This window comes from Aethalodelphis obliquidens, unplaced genomic scaffold, assembly GCF_003676395.1.
Source record: "Aethalodelphis obliquidens isolate GAN/ISIS:26980383/991018 unplaced genomic scaffold, ASM367639v1 scaffold26, whole genome shotgun sequence".
Classification (NCBI taxonomy): Eukaryota; Metazoa; Chordata; class Mammalia; order Artiodactyla; family Delphinidae; genus Aethalodelphis; species Aethalodelphis obliquidens.
Window position 1 is genome coordinate 15,332,200 of NW_020837970.1, and position 25,284 is coordinate 15,357,483.

At 47.0% G+C, this 25,284-nt stretch overlaps 1 protein-coding gene across 1 annotated transcript in view; it reads left to right on the forward strand.

Moving 5' to 3' along the window:
* Nucleotides 1–25,284, forward strand: part of CORO2B (coronin 2B) — a 139,870-nt gene that overhangs the window by 60,346 nt on the left and 54,240 nt on the right. Inside the window, exon 2 of the mRNA XM_027123446.1 lies at nucleotides 8,712–8,912. Coding sequence (XP_026979247.1) covers nucleotides 8,712–8,912 — 201 coding nt within the window. The remainder of the gene's footprint in view (nucleotides 1–8,711; nucleotides 8,913–25,284) is intronic.

The window sequence follows — 25,284 nt, forward strand, 5'->3', positions numbered from 1 at the left end:
TCAGAGACGGGAACAAAAACTGCCCTCGTACATTTTTTTGTGTTCCGGTTACAGGACTGAGTTTTAGCCATCGTCATCTAGAAAGTGCACCCGCTGGCCACAATAAATCATTTTTAGGATTGGAGGACAGGATACAATTTGTCTCCACCTGGAGTGTACACAGAGATTATCTCAGAGGAGAAAAAAGCCTGCTTCCATTTCTTGAGAGGCTATAAGGGCCGTTCAGCTGCAAAATGAACACTTCCTCCTTCCGGGCCCTCCCCCTCTCAGAGGGACACCAGGATGGCCCTGGGCCCAGGGAGAGGCCGCCAGGGAGCAGGCCCAGCAGCCACGCACATCTGGAGGCCAGAGCCTTTCCCTCCCTCTTCCTGACCCTCAGCCCAGCTCAGCCCCCTCCTTCTCCTGCCAGAGCTTGGCCCTCCCCAAGTAAACACTTAATTGAGGTCAGAGTTTCTCCCTTACAGGAGAAGAGGGGAGGGTAGAACTAGTGTGTGATGAGCACGGCCTCCCCACCCCACCTCCGTGCCAGACACCTTGCCAGGCATTTAGCATTTGGTCACTTCATTGCATCCAGTGAGCTGGATAACGTTATTCGAATTTTACAGGTAAAGAAACTGATGCTCAGAGAAGTTGAGTAACTAGTCTGAAGTCACACAGCTAGCAAATAACAGCCAAGATAGAAACCTTTGGATTCTTTCTGACTCCTCCAAACCCTGCTTCCTATACAGTTTCTTTACACTTTTGTGTAGTGCCCTGTACTGTATGGAACAAGTAGGGAGAAGTAAGAGCTTGGGTGGAGAGGCTGGAAGAGGAGAGATGTGTACTATGTTGGAAAGAACAGTAAACTAAGAGTCAGAATTTCCTTTTTTTTTTTTTTTTTAGCTTTTTATCCAAATATCTCATTTAATTCTTATTACAACTTATTGGGCAGTTAACATAATTGTTTCCATCTTATAGCTACAGAAGCAGAGATTTAGATCAGTTTAGAAACTTGACCAGAGGGACTTTGCCATTAAGTGGTAGAACAAGGACTGAGGCCACCCAAGTCTTTTTTTGTTTGGTTTGGTTTTTCAACATTATTTTATTTTATTTATTTATTTTATCATTTACTTTTTTATTTTTTAATTTTCATTTATTTATTTAATACAGCAGGTTCTTATTAGTTATCTATTTTATAAATGTTAGTATATGTATGTCAATCCTAACCTCCCAATTCATCCCCACCCACCCCACCACTTTCCCCACTTGGTGTCCATACGTTTGTTCTCTACATCTGTGTCTCTATTTCTGCCTTGCAAACCGGTTCATCTGTACCATTCTTCTAGATTCCACATATATGAGTTAATATACAATACTTATTTTTCTCTTTCTGACTTACTTCACTCTGTGTGACAGTCTCTAGGTCCTTCCACGTCTCTACAAATGACCCAGTTTTGTTCCTTTTTATGGCTGAGTAATATTCCATTGTACATATGTACCATATCTTCTTTATGCATTCATCTGTCGATGGACACTTAAGTTGCTTCCATGACCTGGCTATTGTAAATAGTGCTACAATGAACATTGGACTGCATGTGTCTTTTCGAATTATGGTTTTCTCTGGATATATGCACAGTAGTGGGATTGCTGGGTCATATGGTAATTCTATTTTTAGTGTTTTAAGGAACCTCCATACTGTTCTCCATAGTGGCTGTGTCAGTTTACATTCCCACCAGCAGTGCAAGAGGGTTCCCTTTTCTCCACACCCTCTCCAGCATTTGTTGTTTGTAGATTTTCTGATGATACCCATTCTAACTGGTGTGAGTTGATACCTCATTATAGTTTTGATTTGCATTTCTCTAATAATTAGTAATGTTGAGCAGGTGTTCATGTGCTTGTTGGCCATCTGTGTATCTTCTTTGGAGAAATGTCTATTTAGGTCTTCTGCCCATTTTTGGATTGGGTTGTTTGTTTTTTTGTTATTGAGCTGCATATAAATTTTGGAGATTAATCCTTTGTCAGTTGCTTCATTGGCAAATATTTTCTCCCATTCTGAGGGTTGTCTTTTTGTCTTGTTTATGGTTTCCTTTGCTGTGCAAAAGATTTGAAGTTTCATTAGGTCCCATTTGTTTATTTTTGTTTTTATTTCCATTTCTCTAGGAGGTGAGTCAAAAGGGATCTTGCTGTGATTTATGCCATAGAGTGCTCTGCCTATGTTTTCCTCTAAGAGTTTGATGGTGTCTGGCCTTACATTTAGGTCTTTAATCCATTTTGAGTTTATTTTTGTGTCTGGTGCTAGGGAGTGTTCTAATTTCATTCTTTTACTTTAGCTGTCCAGTTTTCCCAGCACCACTTATTGAAGAGGCTGTTTTTTCTTCCCTGTATATTCTTGCCTCCTTTGTCATAGATTAGTTGACCATAGGTGCGTGGGTTTATCTCTGGACTTTCTATTCCTGTTCCATTGATCTATATTTGTTTTTGTGCCAGTACCGTATTGTCTTGGTTACTATAGCTTTGTAGTACAGTCTGAAGCCAGGGAGTCTGATTCCTCCAGCTCCGTTTTTTTCCCTCAAGATTGCTTTGGCTATTCAGGGTCTTTTGTGTCTCCGTACAAATTTTAAGATTTTTTTGTTCTAGTTCTGTAAAAAATGCCATTGGTAGTTTGATAGGGATTGCATTGAATCTGTAGATTGCTTTCACCCAAGTCTTTTGAAGAGTCAGAACGTCTTGACTGAGGTCTTGTCTCTGCCACTTTCACCGCTTGTGACTTTGGGCCAGTCTCTCAACCTCTCCGAGCCTCAAATTAGTCACACATGTACCAAATATTTTCAATGGGACTGTAGTATCTGTCCAGCTCTGCGCACTGGACAGCTGCGGCTGGGGGCAAATGAGGTGATGTTGAGGTGGCAGCTGGGGAGTGTCATGGAATTGGTCGCCTTGCTGATACTGCACTGTCAGTGGTAAGGGACTCATTAAGCCCCAGCCTGAAGGGTGTACTGAGTTCAAGAGGCCTTGGCATCCCGGTGACAAGGAGGCCAGAGGAGGTGAGGCTGAGTGACCGGAAGGACAAACACTACAAGGAAGGACTTGGGCCCAGAAGCCCTAATGGGGTGAGAGTAATGACCAGGCCCTCATCCCGAGGCCAGGAGTGGGGTATCAGCTCAAAACTCAAAACTTCAGTAAACTGAAGTCACAGCCCTGGGGTGAGGTTCACCCTGTCGCCTCCAAGGAACTGGGAAGTTGCGCCTGAACTTGGCCCTCGCCCTCCCAGCATACCAAGAGAGTATTCAACCAGGGTCACTGGGAGGCTCCTATAGACAGGAATCCAGCGCCAGGCCTGGGGTGGAGGGCGGCTGTGCAGGGGCCAGTAGGAGTTGGATGATCGCCTAACTTACAATCTAGTAACGGGAGAGAGAAAACATACATACCTTGAAATAAGTGACCGTGCAGTAATCAGCAATGTGGGAAGGCCTAGGGGGAGACGACAATTGCCATGAGAGCCGTTGTCCTTCCTTGTCACAGCAACGCAGCCGGGGAGGCGTTACGATCCCTGTTTTACAGAGAAGAAATGTCGCTGGCCAGGGTGTCCTATTTGTTGCTCTCTGACCCCAGCACGCCTCTCTTTGCAACACAATGTTTTTAATAAAGTAGAGGAACTGTATTATTTGGGGGCTGGAAGGCCATCTAGTCCCATCTGTTGTTCCACATTGCCCTTAACCCAGAGATCATCCACCTCAATCTTGAACCCTTCCAGGGATGGGAAGCTCATTACCTATCATGATAACTTCCTTTTCCAACTCAGGCAGCTCTAACCATTAAGAAAGTCCTTCCTTTTAGGGAACTCAAATGTGTCTCAGTCTTGTGCTGATTGCTCCTGTAAGGTTCATAGAGAGTGTCCTACCCTCGCTAGAACTAGCAGGGAGGAATCCACCAGGATCTGGGCTGAGCTTGAGGGCAAGGGGCAAAGGGCCAGATTTTCAGGTGACCTCTTGGCTGCCACACTGATTTCCCTGTGAGGTCTGGGTGGCTCTTTCAGTCCCAGCCTCAGCGTGGCCTCCTCTCTCTGCAGAATAGGGAGGAGGCTTTTCTGTTCCCTGCCTGCACACCCGTGCATCTGACCTCAGAATGAAGTCAGCCCCTTGGTAAGCACAGGTGGAAAGGTCAGAACTCTGGGGCCTCCAGGTGCTCCACTTTGGCCCACAGTGTGTGCCGGTGCCTGATCTGACCTCCCAGGTCCTCTAGCTGTCTGTCCACCACCCTCCAGAGCAAACACTCGGCACTGGCCAGCTGGCCCCCTCACTGCCGCCAGCCAGGCCAGGTACATGTTCACAAGTTCCCTCTGTCCCTTCTTCCCTATCCTCACCCTGCCCAAGCCAGGGATTAACAACAGGGGCATCTTTAATGTGAATTGAATCAAGGCTTTACATCTGACTCCTAAAGTTTATAGAGAATCCAGGAATAACTTTGAAGAGACCACAAAGCAACATGAGACAAATCGCTAGAACATTTTCTTTTTTTACTTTATTTTTGGCCGCGTTGGGTCTTCGTTGCTGCACGCGGGCTTTCTCTAGTTGCAGTGAGCGGGGGCTACTCTTTGTTGCGGTGCACGAGCTTCTCGTTGCGGTGGCTTCTCTTGTTGCGGAGCACGGGCTCTAGGCGCGCGGGCTCAGTAGTTGTGGCACACAGGCTCAGTAGTTGTGGCTCGCGGGCTCTAGAGAACAGGCTCAGTAGTTGTGGCACACGGGCTTAGCTGCTCCGCGGCATGTGGGATCTTCCCAGACCAGGGCTCGAACCCATGTCCCCTGCATTGGCAGGCGGATTCTTAACCACTGCACCACCAGGGAAACCCCTAGAACATTTTCTAAGACAACTGATTTGATGTCTTTAAGAAGTCAGTGTCACTAAAAAAAAAAAGTGATGGGAGTGTTCTAGATTTAAAGGAGTCGAAAGAGAGATCACAACCAAATGAAATACATGGGAGCAACACAGCTCCCAATCCTGGTTCAAAATATGGAATAGCTGTAAAAGGCATTTTGAAGAATTTTGAATATTGGCTGGGTATTAGACAGTATGGAAGAATTGTTGTTAATTTTCGTAGAGGTGGTAATAGTGATGTGCTCACGTAGGAAATCGTCCTCCTTTGTAGGAAATGCGTGCTGACATAATAAAGGGGCAGGAGTCATCATGTTGGCAACTTCCTTTCAAACAATTCCACAAAACTAAAAAAACCGAAAGAAGTAGGTACATAAAGGAACGTGTCAACATGTTAATGATGATGAACCCAGGTGGTGGGTGATTATTGTACCACGCTCTCAACTATTTTTGCATTGTGAAGTATTTTATAATAAGAAGTTGGAGAGAACATAATGTGGTCTGCAGAGTCAGAACAGGTTCCAGTGAATCCTGTGCCTACTCACTGTCTGAACTTGGGCTGGGTCTGTTTCCCACCCTGTGCAACAAGGACAGTCATCGTTCCCACCTCGCAGGGGATTGTGCACAGTGCCCGGTGCTCTGTCAGTGTCCCGTGCTGGCAGATGGCCCCTCCTCCATGAAGCCCACCCTGACCCCCCCTTCCCTGACCTCTCACTACCATAAACTTGTCAAGCATCCATTTCATCTCCTCCGTTGGCTTGTAAGATATTTGAAAGTGGAGTCCGTGTCTGATGCTTTCCAGACACCTCTCAGTAGACTGGGCCCACGGGAGCAGCAGTGATATATTTTTGTTTGTTTGTTTGTTTGTTTTTGCGGTACACGGGCCTCTCACTGTTGTGGCCTCTCCCGTTGCGGAGCACAGGCTCCGGATGCGCAGGCTCAGCGGCCATGGCTCATGGGCCCAGCCGCTCCGCGGCATGTGGGATCCTCCCGGACCGGGCACGAACCCGTGTCCTCCGCATCGGCAGGCGGAGTCTCAACCACTGCGCCACCAGGGAAGCCCAGCAGTGATATGTTATCTTGAATGAGACCTTGTACCTACATATCTCATTTTGACTCTTAAAGTAACCAGATAAAGTCAGGAATTATGGGTCTCATTTTAGAATATCTCAGGGAGGCAAAGTGTCTTCCCAAGGCTAGCAGGAGTTAGAATGGGGAGTGAAAACCCAGGACTGCAGACTCCCGGTCCAGCGCTCTGCCAGGCATGCTCACTGTGGCTTCAAGAGGGGTGAAGGTGCAGGCCCAGTGATAAGGGCCCCGTGGCCTCCTTCCCCCAGCCCTTCCAAAGGTCCAGCGGAGAGGTCAGCCTCAGCCTACCAGCCAGTGGGGAGAGGCCAGCGCCGGGCTTGCTGAGAGACGCTCTCTGTTTTTCCTAGGATGCAGGCTGGGGCTGATCCCCACAGAGTTCTCTCTGCTGGACCTTTGAGAGGGCAGTCAGATTCAAGTCAGGCCCTGAAGGCTAAGGTTGGGCTGGACAGAGAAGAGAGCGAAGGCATTCCAGGCCATAACTGCACCAACGAGGAAAAAGAGGTTGGAATGAGCAGGCTCACCACCTCCTTTGTCTTCAGAGGGAACTGTGGAATCTAGAATGTTCTACCTGAAAGAGACAGAGTGATCTCCAATACTCCCATATCAGACAGAACTTCTGCCGCGACCATGTACCACCGAGACTATATTTTTCATACTGTATTTTTCTTTGAATTAATTCATTATTTTTAAACTTAGCTTTCTTAGCACTAATACCTGTGAAATCATGGACTTGGCATGTAAGTTATATTTTTTCTAATGCAAATTAAAAATGTAACTACTAAAATTTAAAACTTCATCTCTGTACCATGTAAAGGAACCATGGGTGACCGCCTGGGACCACACTCGGGGCATCACTGACATAATCCTGATGAGGAATCTGTGAGAAGAGGATAGTCTCAGGTCACACAGCCAGAAATGACCAACCAGGCTCCCATCCAGTGCACTTGCCTCTCCAGCGGGACTTTGTTCTGAACAGTCTTGGGCAGAACTCGGCAGAGAGGGGAGAAGGCAGGAGGAAAAGGGGTACAGAGTGGGCAGAGGCTGGGAGGTGGGGAAGAGTGGAGAGTAGGGCGGCTGGCCCTGCGGTGTGGAGAGTGGCCTGGGGGATTGGAGAAGGTGGGTGGAGGCCCAGAGAGCTGGCCGGAAGAGGGCTTGCCTGAAGAATCCCTGGGATTCTCCTCATTGGATCTGAACTTCTTCCTTCAATACAGAGGCCTTTGTGGCTGAGCTCCTGGCTTTATTTAAATCAGATGCAAAGTTTTGTTTTCAGTCAAATTCCCAGGGTTGGTTTCCTGATTCTGTGGTGGTATTTCCTTTTGTCTTCTGCCCCTTGGAAATTTCATCTGAAGAAATTTCTGTCCTGAGATGGGGTGGGAGACTCGAGGCATATCAGGAGATTTGGCAGGAAGGGGAGAGGATGGATAATGGCGAAGTCGGGCCAGAAGGATGTTCATTTAATAAAGCGCTTATTGAGCGCCTACTGAATGCCAGGCCCCGGCTGGGAACTTGCCATGGCTCATTGAGCTTGGATGCGTGTCTGCCAGGAGAGCACCGACTTGAGCTCCCTCTGCCGTGACGCCCATTCGTAGGGCTTCCCCATAGGAGGCGCCATCCTACCACAAAGCTGAACTCCACGGTGGGCTGCCCATTCTGTCCTCCACACACCCCCACATGCACATCTGTGTATCTGTGTTCTCCACTGTGCACAGCATGGGACACTCATGCAGTAGGTTGGACCCTGTGTCATGGTTGGTGGGTGGTGAGGGGTAGAGAGGGGTACCATTCCATCCTCTAGAACAGGGGCTCTCAAACCTTGGCGTATTTCTGTCTCACTCTGGGGCAGGGAAGCTGGATTAAAATGCCTCTTTCTGGGCCCCATTCCCAAAATATTGGATTTAGTAGGTCTGGATTGGGACCCAGGAATCGACATTTCTAACAAATGATGTAGGAGGTTGAGAAACCTCCCCCATCCCGGATGATTTTGATACAGGTGATCTGTGGGCCACACACTGAGAAACCTTGCTCCAAAGGGTAATCTGGCATAAGAAAGAGTCTCAGATTTCCAGTCAGGAGACCTGTGTTCATGACCCTACTCATTAGCTGTGTGGCCTTGGACAAATCACTTTACCTCTCTGGGCCTGGTGGTGATGGTGATGATGATGATGCTTATAATGGTGATGGTGATGATGTATAGGACCAAGAGATTTCTGAGGGTGCACTTGTGGGTTAGAAGCCCTAGAGAGAATCAGAGGAGCATATGATAATGGATGGTCATTTGCCTTGCTGCACGTGAAGGGGCTGTCTTCCTCCCCCGCCCCTCATCATTAGAATTGTTCTCTCTCTTTGTGAATACCCAGCCTCCTCTGTCTGCACGTCCCATACTAAATTAAGCACAGTTTCTGACACGCAAGAGGCAGCCCAGGCATGTTATTGGATGGATGGTCTGCTGTATCACGTGGCATGTCCCTTGAGAGTGAAAGGATCCTCCATCCTTTCTGGAAGGTGGTGTGGACATGTATACTGAAAGCAGGAAGTGTGTGGATGCCCTCATGCCAGTCTTTGCTCTTGTGGGACTTTATTGAAAGAGTAAGTCCTCCAGCACAGGGCCAGGCACCCGATTCTTGGAGGTTCCTTCCCCTCTCCCCGCATCCTGAGGGCAGGTACTGGGCCTTCCTCACTTCCTGCATCCCTGAGACCTCCCGCATGTGCCCAGCTCAGCCCTTCGGGAAGCAGTCCCCAGCCTGACCCTTGTCTCTTCTGGCCCCTCACAGATGTCCTGGCGTCCGCAATACCGCAGCTCCAAGTTCCGGAACGTCTACGGGAAGGTGGCCAACCGGGAGCACTGCTTCGACGGGATCCCCATCACCAAGAATGTGCATGATAACCATTTTTGCGCCGTCAACGCCCGCTTCCTGGCCATTGTCACTGAGAGCGCGGGAGGCGGCTCCTTCCTCGTCATCCCCCTGGAACAGGTAGGCACCCGTACCTCCGTAGGCCTGATTGCAGCCCCAGGGTGGAGAGAAGCCCTGCTTGGTCACTGTTGGGCCTGTTGCCCCTGTTTCTCTCTGACCCTCACCTTTTACTTTCTCATCGTGTGTCCAGTGGCTGTGCCTTCCCCAAGGCTTTCCCCAAGGGTCACCAGAGCAAGTGTAGGTGGGGGACCTGAGGAATATCCAAGGAGAGAACAAGTACATCCAGGAGACCTGAGATCTGTTCCCAGAACTTCCCCAACTTGGACAAGTCACTTGCTTTGGGGTACATGGGGTTCCCATTAACCCCAAGGGATTGGATCGTCTGATCTCCAAGGCCAGACCCAGCTCTACAATTCTGCGTCCTGGGTGTCCTTTGGTTTGGAGCTGGAGGGGATAAAGACCCAGCATAGTCGCATTGGGTGTCTGCAAAAATGACACACTCATTAAAAATAACATTTCAAACTCTTCATTGAGGGACTAGAAATAATTTACCTTCTCCTTCATCCCCCACCTCCTCTCTAAAAGCTTCTTCCCTTCTGTGGCTGCCTTCGAGAATATAGCAAATTAAATGTGCGGAGCCTAGATCATGAAATTTTGAAGCTTTGCCATTCAGGCAGAGTCCCCGGAGGCCCGTGGGAGGTCACGTGCCTCAAGGAAAGTGCTCGCTGTCAGTCCCGCTTGTTTATGGCTGAGCTCTCCCTCCCCGGCCTGACTCATCACTCCCACCCTCCACCAAACTCGGGGAGAGGAGGAGGTACATGCCCAAGGAAGCCTCGAAACCCTCTGTCAGCTGGTGGTGGAGGATGGATTTTTCCAGTCTCACCTGCCCACAGTGGGGGAGCACAGTTTTGGGAAAGCCTTAGGCCAGACCCTCCCTTCCACTAAAGGGGGCAGCTGCGGTGACAGGGACTCAGAGCCTGATACATAGAGAGGTCGGAGGAGCTGTGGACTTGGGAGCAGGAAGTCTGGGTTCTATTTGGGCTCTGCCACTCACCGGGAGCGTGACTTTGGGCGTGTCACTTAACCCCTCTGCACCTTATTTTCTGTAATGGTAAAGTGGGCATCTTAAACCCCCTTCCACCTACATAGCGATGTTGGCATCAAGGAGGGTAATGGACAGAAAGCTCTCCGAGAACCAAACTACATGGTAAAGATGTTTTGGTGCTTTCTTGGAGTGTCATCAGCTCTGCTTGTCAACTTTGCAGATGCCCACAACAGCTCTATCTCATTGGGAAGGATTCTGAAATGTAGGTTGCCTCCCCTCCTGAACCAGGTGGCCTCAGATATCTGTCCACTTGGGAACCAGCTTAGCTCCAGCTGCAGCAGGCAGGCCTACAGGTCCCCAGCAATGCATGGGCTGGTTCTTACTGGGGCTCAAGCCCATTGCCGGCACGCTGCCATACTCCACTACATGGATTACAAAGGTCAACAGTCAATGCCTCATACCATAACAAAAATTAATTCCAGATGGATTGAAGATCTAAATATTAAGAAATAAAAAGAAAAGCTGCAAGTGTATTAGAGGGAAATGGAGAGTATTTTTAAAATCATGCAACAAGAAAAGGCTTCCTAAGCCAGATGAGAATCCATAAAACCATAAAGGAAATGATTAATAGATTAGAATAAATTTAGAATAAAAGTTTTAAAGTCAGTTTTTGTACTCTAGTGAGACATGTAAGCAAAATTGAAAGGCAAGCCACGTAATTGAGGCAAGCCAATATTTGCAATATATGACAGACAAAAGATGCTTGTCCAGAATATATAAAGAGTTAAGAAAAATCAATAAGAAAAAGGACCCAATAGAAAATGGGCAAGGGATATGAATAAGCAATTCATAGAAGATAAAATGTAACTTTTAGCCTACTAAGTAGAAAAAGGTTTAAAAGAATCATAATCTTTGGTTTTGCCAAAGATGTCAGAGGGCAGGCACTCACATACACTCTCAGGACATTTGGTATATTTACATCTTACTCTTGGTGAGGTGTAAATGAAGGTAACTTGTCAATATCTATTAACATTTAAAGATGCGTGTCCATTGACCCAGCAATTCCACTTCTAGGAATCTGTTCTACAGAAGTACTCTCAAGTATATATTTTTGAAAGTCTGCAGCATTTTTGTACTCAACTTTTTTACAAACATCATTTTTTATTGTTTCCTACCTACAGAAATAAAATTTCTCTCTCAAATTGCTTAAAGTTTCTAAATTCCTCTCAGTTTCTGTAATGGTACCAAAGAGTTTCACACCATCCATAGCACTGCTCTAGAATATGATCAGCTTCTTTTTTTTTTTTTTTTTTTTTTTTTGCGGTACTCGGGCCTCTCACCGTTGTGGCCTCTCCGTTGCGGAGCACAGGCTCTGGACGCGCAGGCTCAGCGGCCATGGCTCACGGGCCCAGCCGCTCCGCGGCATGTGGGATCTTCCCGGACCGGGGCACGAACCTGTGTCCCCTGCATCGGCAGGCGGACTCTCGACCACTGCGCCACCAGGGAAGCCCTGATCAGCTTCTGTAACCACTTCATAGACAGCAGAAAAAAAAGGACTCTTTACAGAGCGTAAGTCTTGCTCTCTATGCCAACATATGTATCTGTACACATATATATATATTCAACGTGCACATAGCCTTTCAACTTTATTTGTTCACATCCTGTGATACATTTTGTTTAATTTGATTAATAATGGACTAATAGTGCCGGCTCACCCTTCCAGTTGGTTTCTGTTGTTTTCTCTCATTCCAGGGAGTTTTCACTTTACGTAGGTACTCGATGATTTGTGCGGCGCTTTTATAGTAGTGAAAATTGGAAGCAACCCATTTCAATAAGGAAATGGGTGAACAAATTAGGGGCCATCCACAGAAAGGGGCGCTATTCAGTCAGCAAAGGTGATGGTGTAGAGTAGTTGTTCTCAAGTGTTCAGCCTCAGAATCACTTTACGCTCTTAAACATTTTGGAGAACCCCAAAGAGCTTTTGCTTATATGGCTATATCTATTAATATTTAGCATATTCAAAATAAAAATGAAGGCATTTCAGGGAATTCCCTGGCAGTCCAGTGGTTAGGATTCTGCACTTTCACTTCAAAGGGCCCGTAGTCAATCCCTGGTTGGGGAAATAAGATCCCACAAGCCGCAAAAAAAAAAAAAAAAAAAGGAATTTCAAAAATATGCATTTGTTAATTCACCTAATAATAAACCCATTTTACGTACTCCCAAAAAACATATTTTTATGAAAAATAATTATATTTTCCAAAAAAAATTAATGAGAAGAATGACATTTGCAAATCTCTTTAAATTAGTCTGGCTTAATAAAAGATGGCTGGATTTGCATATCTGCTTCTACATTCAGTCTGTTGCAATATCACACATCATACAGCCTCTGGAAAACTCCACTGTATAGTCCTGAGAGAATGAGTGAAAAGGCAAATAATGTCTTGTATTATTATGAAAATAGTTTTAACCCAACGGACTCCCTGAAAAAGGCTTGGGGATCTCCAAGGGTTCCCAGACAATACTTTTAGAACCACTGATGCAGGGGAATATTTAATGAGAGAAAAATTTATCACCCGCTGTTAACTGAGGGAAAAAAAAAGGTAAAATCCGATTAATCCCGTTGAAAAATATCTATCTAGCCATCCACCTATTTGGAAAAGACACCTAATGTTGGTTTTTTTTTTTTTTTTTGGCTGCGTTGGGTCTTGGTTGCTGTGCTCAGGCTTTCTCTAGTTGTGGCGAGCGGGGGCTACTCTTTGTTGCGGTGTACGAGCTTCTCATTGCAGTTGCTTGTTGCAGAGCATGGGCTCTAGGTGCGTGGGCTTCAGTAGTTGCAGCACACGGGCTCAGTAGTTGTGGCACACGGGACCAGTTGCTCCGCACCATATGGGATCTTTCCAGACCAGGTATCGAACCTGTGACCCGTGCATTGGCAGGCGGATTTTTTTTTTTTTTTCAATGCTTATTTTATTTATTTTAAAAAAACATCTTTATTGGAGTATAATTGCTTTACAATGGAGTGTTAATTTCTGCTTTATAACAAAGTGAATCAGTTATACATATACATATGTCTGCATATCTCTTCCCTCTTGCATCTCCCTTCCTATCCCACCGCTCTAGGTGGTCACAAAGCACAGAGCTGATCTCCCTGTGCTATGCGGCTGCTTCCCACTAGCTATCTATTTTACGTTTGATAGTGTATATATGTCCATGCCACTCTCTCACTTTGTCCCAGCTTACCTTTTCCCCTCCCCGTATCCTTAACTCCATTCTCTAGTAGGTCTGTGTCTTTATTCTCGTCTTGCCCCTAGGTTCTTCATGACCTTTTTTTTTTTTTTTAGATTCCATATATGTGTGTTAGCATACGGTATTTGTTTTTTTCTTTCTGACTTACTTCACTCTGTAGGACAGACTCTAGACCCATCCACCTCACTACAAATAACTCAATTTCGTTTCCTTTTATGACTGAGTAACATTCCATTGTATATATGTGCCACATCTTCTTTATCCATTCATCTGTCGATGAACACTCAGAATGTTTCCATGTCCTGGCTATTGTAAATAGAGCTGCAATGAACATTTTGGTACATGACTCTCTTTGAGTTATGTTTTTCTCAGGGTATATGCCCAGTAGTGGGATTGCTGGGTCATATGGTAGCTCTATTTGTAGTTTTTTAAGGAACCTCCATACTGTTCTCCATAGTGGCTGTATCAGTTTACTTTCCCACCAACAGTGCAGGAAGGTTGCCTTTTCTCCACACCCTCTCCAGCATTTATTGTTTCTAGATTTCTTGATGATGGCCATTCTGACTGGTGTGAGATGATATCTCATTGTAGTTTTGATTTGCATTTCTCTAATGATTAATGATGTTGAGCATTCTTTCATGTGTTTGTTGGCAATCTGTAGATCTTCTTTGGAGAAATGTCTATTTAGGTCTTCAGCCCATTTTTGCATTGGGTTGTTTGTTTTTTTGATATTGAGCTGCATGAGCTGCTTGTAAATTTTGGAGATTAATCCTTTGTCAGTTGCTTCATTTGCAAATATTTTCTCCCATTCAGAGTGTTGTCTTTTCGTCTTGTTTATGGTTTCCCTTGCTGTGCAAAAGCTTTTAAGTTTCATTAGGCCCCATTTGTTTATTTTTGTTTTTATTTCCATTTCCCTAGGAGGTGGGTCAAAAAGGATCTTGCTGTGATTTATGTCATAGAGTGTTCTGCCTATGTTTTCCTCTAACAGTTTGATAGTGTCTGGCCTTACATTTAGATCTTTAATCCGTTTTGAGTTTATTTTTGTGTATGGTGTTAGGGAGTGTTCTAATTTCATTCTTTTACATGTAGCTGTCCAGTTTCCCTAACACCACTTATTGAAGAGGCTGTCTTTTCTCCACTGTATATACTTGCCTCATTTATCAAAGATAAGGTGACCATATGTGTGTGGATTTACCTCTGGGCTTTCTATCCTGTTCCATTGATCTATATTTCTGTTTTTGTGCCAGTACCATACTGTCTTGATTACTGTAGCTTTGTAGTATAGTCTGAAGTCAGGGAACCTGATTCCTCCAGCTCTATTTTTCTTTCTCAAGATTGCTTTGGCTATTCGGGTCTTTTGTGTTTCCATACAAATTGTGAAATTTTTTGTTCTAGTTCTGTGAAAAATGCCAGTGGTAGTTTGATAGGGATTGCATTGAATCTGTAGATTGCTTTGGGTAGTGTAGTAATTTTCACAATGTTGATTCTTCCAATCCAAGAACATGGTATATCTCTCCATCTATTTGTGTCATCTTTAATTTCTTTCATCAGTGTCTTATAATTTTCTGCATACAGGTCTTTTGTCTCCTTAGGTAGGTTTACTCCTAGATATTTTATTCTTTTTGTGGCAATGGTAAATGGGAGTGTTTTCTTGATTTCACTTTCAGATTTTTCATCATTAGTGTATAGGAATGCAAGAGATTTCTGTGCATTAATTTTGTATCCTGCTGCTTTACCAAATTCATTGATTAAGCTCTAGTAGTTTTCTGGTAGCAACTTTAGGATTCTCTATGTATAGTATCATGTCATCTGCAAACAGTGACAGCTTTACTTCTTCTTTTCCGATTTGGATTCCTTTTATTTCTTTTTCTTCTCTGATTGCTGTGGCTAAAACTTCCAAAACTATGTTGAATAAGAGTGGTGAGAGTGGGCAACCTTGTCTTGTTCCTGATCTTAGTGGAAATGCTTTCAGTTTTTCACCATTGAGGACGATGTTGGCTGTGGGTATGTCATATATGACCTTTATTATGTTGAGGTAAGTTCCCTCTATGCCTACTTTCTGCAGGGTTTTTATCATAAATGGGTGTTGAATTTTGTTGAAAGCTTTCTCTGCATCTATTGAGATGATCATATGGTTTTTCTCCTTCAATTTGTTAACATGTATCACATTGATTGATTTGGGTATATTGAAGAATCCAGAATTGCATTCCTGGGATAAACCCCACTTGATCATGGTGTACGGTCCTTTTAATGTGCTGCTGGTTTCTGTTTGCTAGTATTTTGTTGAGGATTTTTGCATGTATGTTCATCAGTGATATTGGCCTGTAGTTTTCTTTCTTTGTGACATCTTTGTCTAATTTTGGTATCAGGGTGATGGTGGCCTCGTAGAATGAGTTTGGCAGTGTTCCTCCCTCTGCTATATTTTGGAAGAGTTTGAGAAGGATAGGTGTTAGCTTTTCTCTAAATGTTTGATAGAATTCGGCAGAAGGTTTTTTTTTTTTTTTTTTTTTTTTTTTTTTTTTTTGGTGATACGCCGGCCTCTCTCTGCTGTGGCCTCTCCCGTTGCGGAGCACAGGTTCCAGACACGCAGGCTCAGCGGCCATGGCTCACGGGCCCAGCCGCTCCGCGGCATGTGGGATCTTCCCGGACTGGGACACGAACCCGTGTCCCCTGCATCGGCAGGTGGACTCTCAACCACTGTGCCACCAGGTAAGCCCAGGCAGGCGGATTCTTAACCACTGCGCCACCAGGGAAGTCCCACATTTAACGTTAAAAGGGGTTATCTCTGAGTATTGGGATCATGAGCGCTCTTTCATTTTCTTCTTTTTCCTTAACTATATTATCTAAATTTTTTTTAGACGAACACTTAATGTTTTATACTTTAGAAAAAAAAAAGAAATAAAAGCAATTTGTTGACATGAAGAGGGAACCTGTGAGGTTTCAGAGAACAAATAACCCAGAGTAGGGGCTCAGTTCAGCACTCATTTGATGTATATGACAATTGTTTTCTTCCAGAGGAACACGTGCTTCTGAACTGGCTGGAGAAAATGCTAGCAAGATACAAGTACCCAGAGTAGGATGAAGGGCTGGAGGGTAGGCGCAAGGCAGCTCCTGGATCTGAACAGTTCCTTTAGTCTGAGGCAGGACCCTGATGTCTGAGACTCTGCAGAACAGGGTCCTGCCCCCAGAGAGGGGCTGCTTAGGAATCAGGCCGACTTTTACCTTCCCCTGCTGCCTCGGCCAGGGCTGTCAGTGTCCTGCCCTCTGTGGTCAGGGCTGAGCACACTGTTGTGGGCTGGCTGGTCTTGGGGATAGAGGGGGGGCAGCAACAAACAGCAATAACAATAATGCCAAGTTCAGGACCCTCATTGTCTGTCAGCAGGAGAGATGAGCTGTTCCACATTGGTCGGTTTTCTAGGAAGAAGTTTATATTATTTTAGCTCCAGTTTTTTTTTTTTCCCTCCATTTAGATAGAAATCTCTCTAAAAACAGTTTCCTGTATTATTCAACACAGACACAGGAAAGATTTTGGCCATATCTTGGTGAGTCCTAATCATTGCTTAGAGCGTCACTCATGAGCTGTGAACTCGTAGTGGCACGCTTTTGTCCCTGCACTGCTTGGATCCAGACTCTTTTCCTGGGCAACCAGAAGGCCACAGAGCACTGTCTGCTTTTGTAGTTCTTTTCTGAATTTTTGGCTGTCTACTGTCAAATGTCCTTCCCATTCCTTTCTTGCTTCTCTGAGAGGTTTGGGGCAGATGAGAATAGCAAGCCCGGCACCCCCAAATCCCTGCCCGAGGCCGAGCCCGAGGCTGACTTTTCCAAGAACTTTTCTTCCTTTGTTCAGTTTCCCTTAAAGCCAGCTTGCCTGAGACTTCAAAGGGTAGGAAGCATGCCCACAACAACTACAAGCAATGATGATGCCTTGCCTTTGTACAGCACTCCAGTCCAAGAAACTCCGTCTTCATCAATCCTCTTGGGGCGTTTGGTAGAGCCATTTTACAGCTGGGGAAACAGGCTGCAGAGCCGCCAGAAACCAGTTCACTTATTTCTGAACCCGCGACTCTTTCCACTGCCTGTGACGCTGGGGGATGGATAAGTTCTGGCCGGGCCGGCAGATCTCGAAGGAGTGGATTTGTCTTTCCTGGGGCTCTTGTTCAGGCCGGTTTTTTCCCTGGTTAACATTCAGCCGCCAGCTCTCTCCTCTCTGGAGTGGAATGTTAAGCTGCAGATGGGGGAGCAATCAGCACCCTGATTGCCTGGCACAGCTGGAGGGGCCTTATGAATATTCCAGAGACCAGGCGCGGTGCCCAGAGGCCTGATTAATGACTTGGGCCTCCCCAGGTACACGGCCCCTTTCCTGCTGCACTCCGTCAGGGCCGCCTGCCTGCCGCGTCTACATCTAGACCACAAGAAGGCCTTGGCGTGCCTAAGCTTTAGCCAGCTACCTACTACCTCCCTGGCACCTAGGAGAAAGGAAAGAAACCTGGCGTGGACATCAGGGATCTGGGTTTTCCCCGTAACCCAGCAGTCCTCAGCCCTGGTTGTCCACTAGAATCACCTTGGGAGCTTTTGAGGGTCTAACATACCAGCTCTTTTTGAATCTTACCTCAAGTCCCATGATGAAAGTACAGTTATTTTTCCCATTTTATAGATGAAAAAATTGAGCCTTGGAGAAGTCAGGTGACTCCTTGGGGACTGTACAGCACCCAAGTGGCAGAATTTAAGGCCAGGGCTCCCCCAGCCACATGCCAGCCCACTTTACAGAGGGTTAGGGAGAGGCGTGTCTCCAGATGTGCCTTGTATTATTATTACTGTCATTTGAATGTCTCCACATGTCCAAGGATTTCCTTGAACATTAATTCAGCCAGTACTTTATGAGCTCCTGTGATGTGCTGATGCCTCACGTGTCCATCTTTTCTGGAAGCCATGAGAGCAGATATTTCCTAGACGGTGGGGAAGCTTCCTCTCTGAAGGACGGAAGCAACAATTTTAGTCAGCAAGGAGAGGTGAGGGAAGGCGTCCTGGAACAGGGGACCATACAAGAGAGCATTACTCCTTCAGTCATGGGGCGTGCACTGGGCACCCAGTCCCGTGCCAGGCACTGGGGACCCAAGTAGCATCAGACCTTGTCTCTGAAATGTGTAGGGGGCATCCCATTGGTGGGCCAGGCAGCTGGGACTTCCCTATAGGGTCCTGCCCATGTCTTGTTCAAGGAACCAACTCCATGGTGCGTGGAGGGAGCTATGGAACAGGTCCATCTTAACTGCTTCCTGCCAGCCGTTCAAAATGATGGGCGTTATTGCATTCTCCAGAAACTAGAGTCCCTGGTTAACTTACGTTCAGATTTAACTTCATATAATGCAAATAACCCAATTCTGGGATTGGGATGCTGGACTTGGTCTCCAGAGAGGGGTCACTCCTACTCCCTGTGTAAGCCTTATGGCTTCCACTTTCCCCCTTCATGTCTGCTTAGTCTCAACAACCTGGTGGTGGAACATTTACCCCTGGGTCTTGGGGATGGGATGCTGTATTGTCCTCTCCCAACCGAATCAATGTGGCCTCCTCTTGCTTCTTCCCCTGTCTGTGGTATTCAAGGGTAGAGGCCTAACCAGGACTGAGCAGTTGCTCCTGGTCTCCCCAGCCCTGCAGGGGTGGGTGGTGGAGCTGGGCCGCAGCAGAAATGGTAGCAAAATTCCACAAGGCATCTCAGTGAGGAGAGCAGAGCCCTGGAGCAGGAGAGCAGCACAGGACGGTGCTAAGAGATCAGGCTCTAAAAGCAAACAGACCTTGCTGGAATCTCTGCCTTGCCACTTAGTTACTGTGTGACCTTAGGTGAGTCACTTAACCTTCACGTGCCCTAGTTTTCCTATGTGCAAAATGATGGGGTTGGACCACATGATCTCTAGAGTTCAATTTAGCTCTCACAATTCTGTTCCCTTCTGACATCATCTTATGCAAATAGGTCCTCATTCGTGTGCTGTTGGGCACTGTGAAGAGTGTAAGAATGGCTCCATCTCATCCCACAAGGCCCAGCTCAGATGAGGCCAGCTCCATGAAGCTTTCCCCATCCCAGTACCCATCGGAGGCATTTTGTTTCTATCGCTTAGAGTGCTGTCTACATGCTTACTTCTTTTCTAGATGGTTATTCCATCTATCTGTCCATCTACCCACCCACTCATCCATCCAGCTATCCATCCACTCACCTATCCATCCATCCACTCACCTATCCATCCATCTACCCACCCACCCACCCATCCATCCATCCACCGACCCACTCGCTCACCCATCCATCTTACAAATGTTTATTGAGTACCTGCTCTTTCAATCGCAGTTCTAGAATTGGGGATGCCACAGTAAATAAGACCAGTCCAGTTAGCTGCCTTGATTAGACTGAGAGCCCCCGAGAGTGGGGACATGTCTGATTTGTACAGGGCCTGCACACAGTAGGTGCTCAGCAACTGGGCACTGGGCTGACGTGAGGCCAGGTCCCAGAGGCACTGTGCCACATCTACCCAGCCGGAGTTTTCTCTTTGCTGGTCCTGGGAGCCCCTCCCCTCCAGGCTCCAGGGACAAAGTGGTGTCCTACAGGGGCTTCCCGGACTGAAGAGGGGCTGCATCCTCCCCTTAAAGCCCTTAGAACAGTGTTGCCCTACCTAGCTGCTCTGGAACGAACCCGGATGTTGGCAGACCTGTTCGCTCCATGACTCACAGTACGTTGGAGGCCTAATATTAAAAGGAGGGGAAAAGTGCCCAGCTCAGTGCTGAAGGCTGTAATCAAACCAGACTTCTTTGCTCACCCAGAGCCTTGGCTTCCACTCCAGATTTCTGTAACACTCCCTCCCCATCACTCCCCACAGTCAGCACTGGGCCTCTCGATCCTCTCTCCCTTAAAAAAGTCCCAGACCGTCATCCCTGCTCCCCTCTGCAGAGAGGTCTCCCCTCTCCCGAAGAATTCAGAGAGCCTTTTCCAATTCCATCTTTCAGATCTTCCCTCAATCGTTCTTTGTTCTTCAAGCTGCCTTCTGCTTGGTGCAATTTGCATCTCAAAGCCTGTGACAGCGTGCGTGTATATATATACAGTAAGTGACTTTGGGAAAGGGGGAGAAGGCACTGGAAAGAGAGAGAAGTCTCAACTGCATTGCGTTCGGCTGAGGCGTGAGATTGACACCCTGGCTTGATGTTCTTCCCTTTTTTGGAAGAATAATTTCTTATTTTTGAGAAAATGAAGGCAAGCGTTTCCGCAGAAGGGGAAGTGTCGCTCCCTGGTTTTATTCCTCGGTTGTGGGATGAGGTGCTGTCTCTGGATTGGAGGTACATGGGCCAGGGATACAGCCTGGCTGGTGGATATCCTGGGGAGTCAAAGAGTCCATCCCTCTGCCTCAGGGCCTGGGCCTCTGCTAGCTTCATTCTTCTCTTTCCTAGCAGAGCCAGTGAAGCTGGAAGTAATAGGGCCTGGTCCCCTAGGACCATGAACTCCGGCCACGTGCCCTCACTCTGACCGCAGGTACCATCCTGGATTCCAAACCCGCTTGACAGTTAGCTTGCTCTGCTCCCCGTTTTCCCTCTAACGGAGACCCCGGTACCTTTAGAAATCAAAGCTCCATCCCTTAGCTGGAAACCCCTGGGCATGTAACCTCTCTGTGCCTCACTTCCTCTGTTTGTGACATAATAATGGTACTTGTTTCCCAGGTAGCTGCGATGATTAAATAAGGTGCGGTATCAAGCACTTAGCACATAACCTGGCGTGGAGTGTGTGCTCGGTAACTAGAAACTATCGTGATGCCGAGGGCTTCGCCCATCCCCTCCCCTTCCTCAGTCCACTCAGGCCCAGAAATAGCCCTTGGGCACCTGCGCCCACAGTCAGCAAGCGGGGAGGCTTGTCTTTGGCCTTCCTACCAGACAACCCCCTGAGCATTCCTAGCAGTGAACCGCCACCCTGCTCTAGGAAGGTGCCTAGAGCCCTCCAGAGGGGCACACGGATGGAATGTACCAGGCTGAGTGCCCAGAGGAAGGGAATTAGGGGAGGGGACTCGCCTGCTTTGGGGCCCAATCATGTACCTCTAAGTCAGCCTGCCTGCTTGTCGGGAGTCCTCTTCTCCGCCAGGGTTAAAAGAGATAAGGGATGCATATCGTGTCTGGTATACAGCCAGTACTCAATAAACCTGCGCTGTACTGCTTCTATTATTACAACTACTATAATAAGCTCCAGGTTGGTGGTGGGGAAGGGAACTGGGAACAGGGGCTCTCTGGAATCCAGCTGGCTCGGATGTGAGGCACAGGCCTGTTGGGTGGGCATGAGTGTGAGATTCTGTGCCCTGAGCCTGAGGCCACACGATCCTCACAGCCCACGCCCACCTCTCCAGTGCTCCAATTCCAGTCTTACATGGTCACTATTCCAAGCACCTTGTTGTACCTAGGAGAAATCCTGGCCCCAAGGAGAAGGGTCTTATCCAACTCTCTCTAGCATGCGTGAACGCCCTCAGTGCCCTTACCCAGGAATCCTTGCACTCAGCTGCTCCTGAGTACAGAATCAGACCTACTGAAGTGTTGGTGATGACAGTGGCTTCCTTTACCAGGGGATTTTTCACTTGGTTAAGGTTAGATGAGTTTTAAGGAGACCAAACGCTTGAGACCCAAAGGAATGTGTTGCTAACAGTGGAATTTCACTGACAGCGGGGGGAGCTGTCCACACAGGGCAGCCATCCCCGTGCCCTGTCCTGTCAGGCCTGAGGCTGTAGTTTCAGAAACTCCCTCCTCCTTGGTCCATGGACTCCCACACTTCAGGGAGCAGAAGTGGTATAGGGCTCAGGAGGGGCACAGGAAGTGGAACTAAGGTGGACTAGCTTGAAGCAGAGCATCTCCCTGGGGGCCAGTGGGGCCCTGAGGCCTTGGCCAAGACCCCTACTATTTGGTCAACTTTTGGCAGCTTCCAGAACGATGAGTGTGTGTTCGCCTCCGAAACTCCAGTTCTGATTTAGGCCTTAGGCAGTTCCTTTTCAGGATGGCCTTCCTCAAGTCCCTCCCCAACCTCCATCCCCATCCCAAGGCTCTTAAAGGGCCAGGCCACCTTGATGGGGAGGCAGGATGGGGTGAGATAGGTCACAGCACTCAGCCTCTTAAGACAAGAGACTGCTGTGTGGCATCAGCTAGCATGATGCTAGCCTGTCCTCCCCACTTTCCATTCTATTCAACCAAGACCTTGCTTTTAGTTACTAAGCAACCTGTGCCTAAGTTTCCAAGTGGGTCATCCCTCAAGTGAACACCAGAGGGGGAAGGTATGGGTGGCAGTGTTTAGAACTCTGCATTTTATAGATAGAGACACTGAGGCTGAAAGAGGTCAATGGACTTGGTCAAGGTCACGTAGCTAGTTACAGCCCCATGTGTCAGATGATCAGTTCGGGCAGCAGACCCTCAGGATCCCATTCCTCCACCACCACCGCCACCAAGAGAAGCAAACAGGCGGCAGCAGCAACACCTTAGGGACTTTTTGTGAGAGGCTCCCATCTACCCAGACAGGGAAGCCATATGCCCAATGAGGAGGCACAAAGGCTCTGGCCTTGGTCTATCTGGATTCAAGTCCCAGCTCTACCATTTACTAGCCATGTACTTTGGGCAAGTGACCTAACTCTTCTGTGCCTCTGTTTTCTCATCTGCAAAATGGGAGAAATACTAGTCTCTTTTCACCCTCCTCCCCAAGGGCGTTCTGAGGATTCAGTGAGGTGTTACATAAAGCCTGGAAGGATGCCTGGCACAGAGCAAGCCTCTCTCTATGTGTGGGCTTCCTCACACATAGAGACACACACTGGGACACCAGCCAGCCCTGCCCCCATCCCCAGGCTTACTCCGTTATCTCAACTTCTGAGGGCAGTAGGCGTAGTTTAGAAAAGCCTATGGACCCATTCACATAACAAAGTTTTTAAGTACATAAAATAAAATATGCAGGATTACAAAGGAAACCAATTACATTGAAATTTAGTTATCAAAATATATACCAGAATTGTGATATAGTAGTCAGTGTGCTTTTATATTAATGCATTAAATAGCATGATCAAGCAGACAGCATAATCAGTACTGTAATTTCAAAGCAGTGATGAGTATAAACAATATTTGAGATAGCAGTAACAGGGTAAGGGGATCCGAAAATATCTATGACGTCTATTGATGAAAAAGTTACAGGTTCAGCTAATGCTTCTGTGGTCTGTTACCTCATTTATAAACAAAGGACATACTAAATTTCATTTAGAAGCTAGTGAAAATATAGATGTGATTTTCCTCCTAGCCAAGCTCATAGACCTCTTAAAGGGTCTATGGACCCAGGTTGAAGACCGCTGAAATAAAAGTGCAGGCAGATTATAATTGTCTGAAATCAAGGCAAGCAGAAGTGCTCTGGTGGAAGCTTGGTGGGGAGGGGGCAATGCAACCTGCCTGAGCACCCCTGTGAGGTACCCCAAATCCTACACTTTGCTGGCAGTGGGGAAGCCTGACTTCTCTGCCTGGTTCTTTGTAACCTTGGGCAAGTCCCATTGCCTTTCTGGGCCTCAGTTTCCCCATCTGTGAAATGAGATGTCGAACCCATTGTCGTTTGAGGTCTTTCTTGTCCAGCTCTCGTGTTCTGGTGGTCTGTGTTTCTCCTCCCCTGGAGACAAAGGCCTCAGAAGCATGTGTCTGCAGGAGCCCTGGACCAGGGAGAGGGAACAGCTGGGGCCAGGCTGGCCAGCTCCCAATTGTTCAAGAGAGGAGGAGGAGGATATGCATGGTTCTCTCCAAAGTGACAGCTGGGTGAGCCTGGCTGGGGGCTTCATCCTCGCCTGCCATCTGTGCCTCCTTCCTGCAGTCGGTGGAGGGGTGGGGGTGGGAGGGGTGGGGGGGGATGGGGGGGCGGCAGTTGGGAATTGTGGATGGGGCCCCAGGCCAAATAGCAACCTGGGTGGGAGGGGGAGGGGCTGCCTGAGAAAGAGCCAGGGAAGAGCCCGGTTGCTTGCTCTGGGGTGCTTAACTCTTTCCATCCTCCCTTTTCCCACCATCTCTTCCAGAGTTCTGGAGAGGGGAAGATACACAGCCGTGGTCCCAGTTAGGCTACTTCATGGCTGTGTGACCTTGGACAAGTTACTTAACCTTTCTGAGCTTTACTTTCCTCCTCTGCCCAATAGACATAATTCCTAAGACTCCTCATTGGGATGGGAACAAGGTTTAAATAACACAAGGTAGATCAAGTACCCCAACACAGTCCTGACAGTGGTAGGCACTCCCCTGTGGGCTCAGTGCTACCAGCCATCCCAGAGGGCTTGCACCTGAGACAGTGAAAGCCCCTGCTGATTGGAATGCAACACTGAGGCTGTGGTGAGGCTGGACATAAAGGTCTATAAGTGCTGTCACCTCCCCAGGCATGGGGGACTTGACTTTCTCTCCTCCACACCTTTGCTCTAGCTCTTCCCCACTCTGGGCGGCCCTTTCTCACCAATATCCACATATAGAAAATCTTACCTACTTAGAATAACATCTATTTACAAGTATTTCTTTTCAGATAGGTAAAAATCTTCATATAGTTTAAACTTCAAAAGCAAAGGACATACAGTGAAAAGTGTGCCTCTCATACTTAGCTTCCACTTACTCAGTTTGTCTACCAGGAGGCAACCAGTGCTCAGTTTCTCAAATGTCTTTCCTGAAATATGTATATATATTCATACACACATATTCCTTTTCACACAATGACAGCACGGTACTTATGTTGTTCTCTACGTATCTTGCTTTTTTGTGTGGAATTATATATATTGGAGAGCTTTCCACATCAAATACAGAAAGTTTCCTCATCCATTTTTACAGCTACACAGTGTTCCCTTGTTTGGACGCACCATCATTTGTTGAGCCACGTATTACCCGCTAATGACTATCTAGATTGTTTCCAAACTTCACTATCACAAACAGTGCTGTAGAGAAGAATTGTGGACATGCCTTGTTTCATATAACTGTAGAATAAATTTCTAGAAATTGAACTGATGGTTCTAGAGGTATGTACTTTCTCCCAGGAAACACACACACACACACACACACACACACACAGGAGAATTTCTTCCTGACATTGTAGTAGGCAAAGATTGTTGCATAGGACACAAAAAACAATAATTATAAAAACAACTG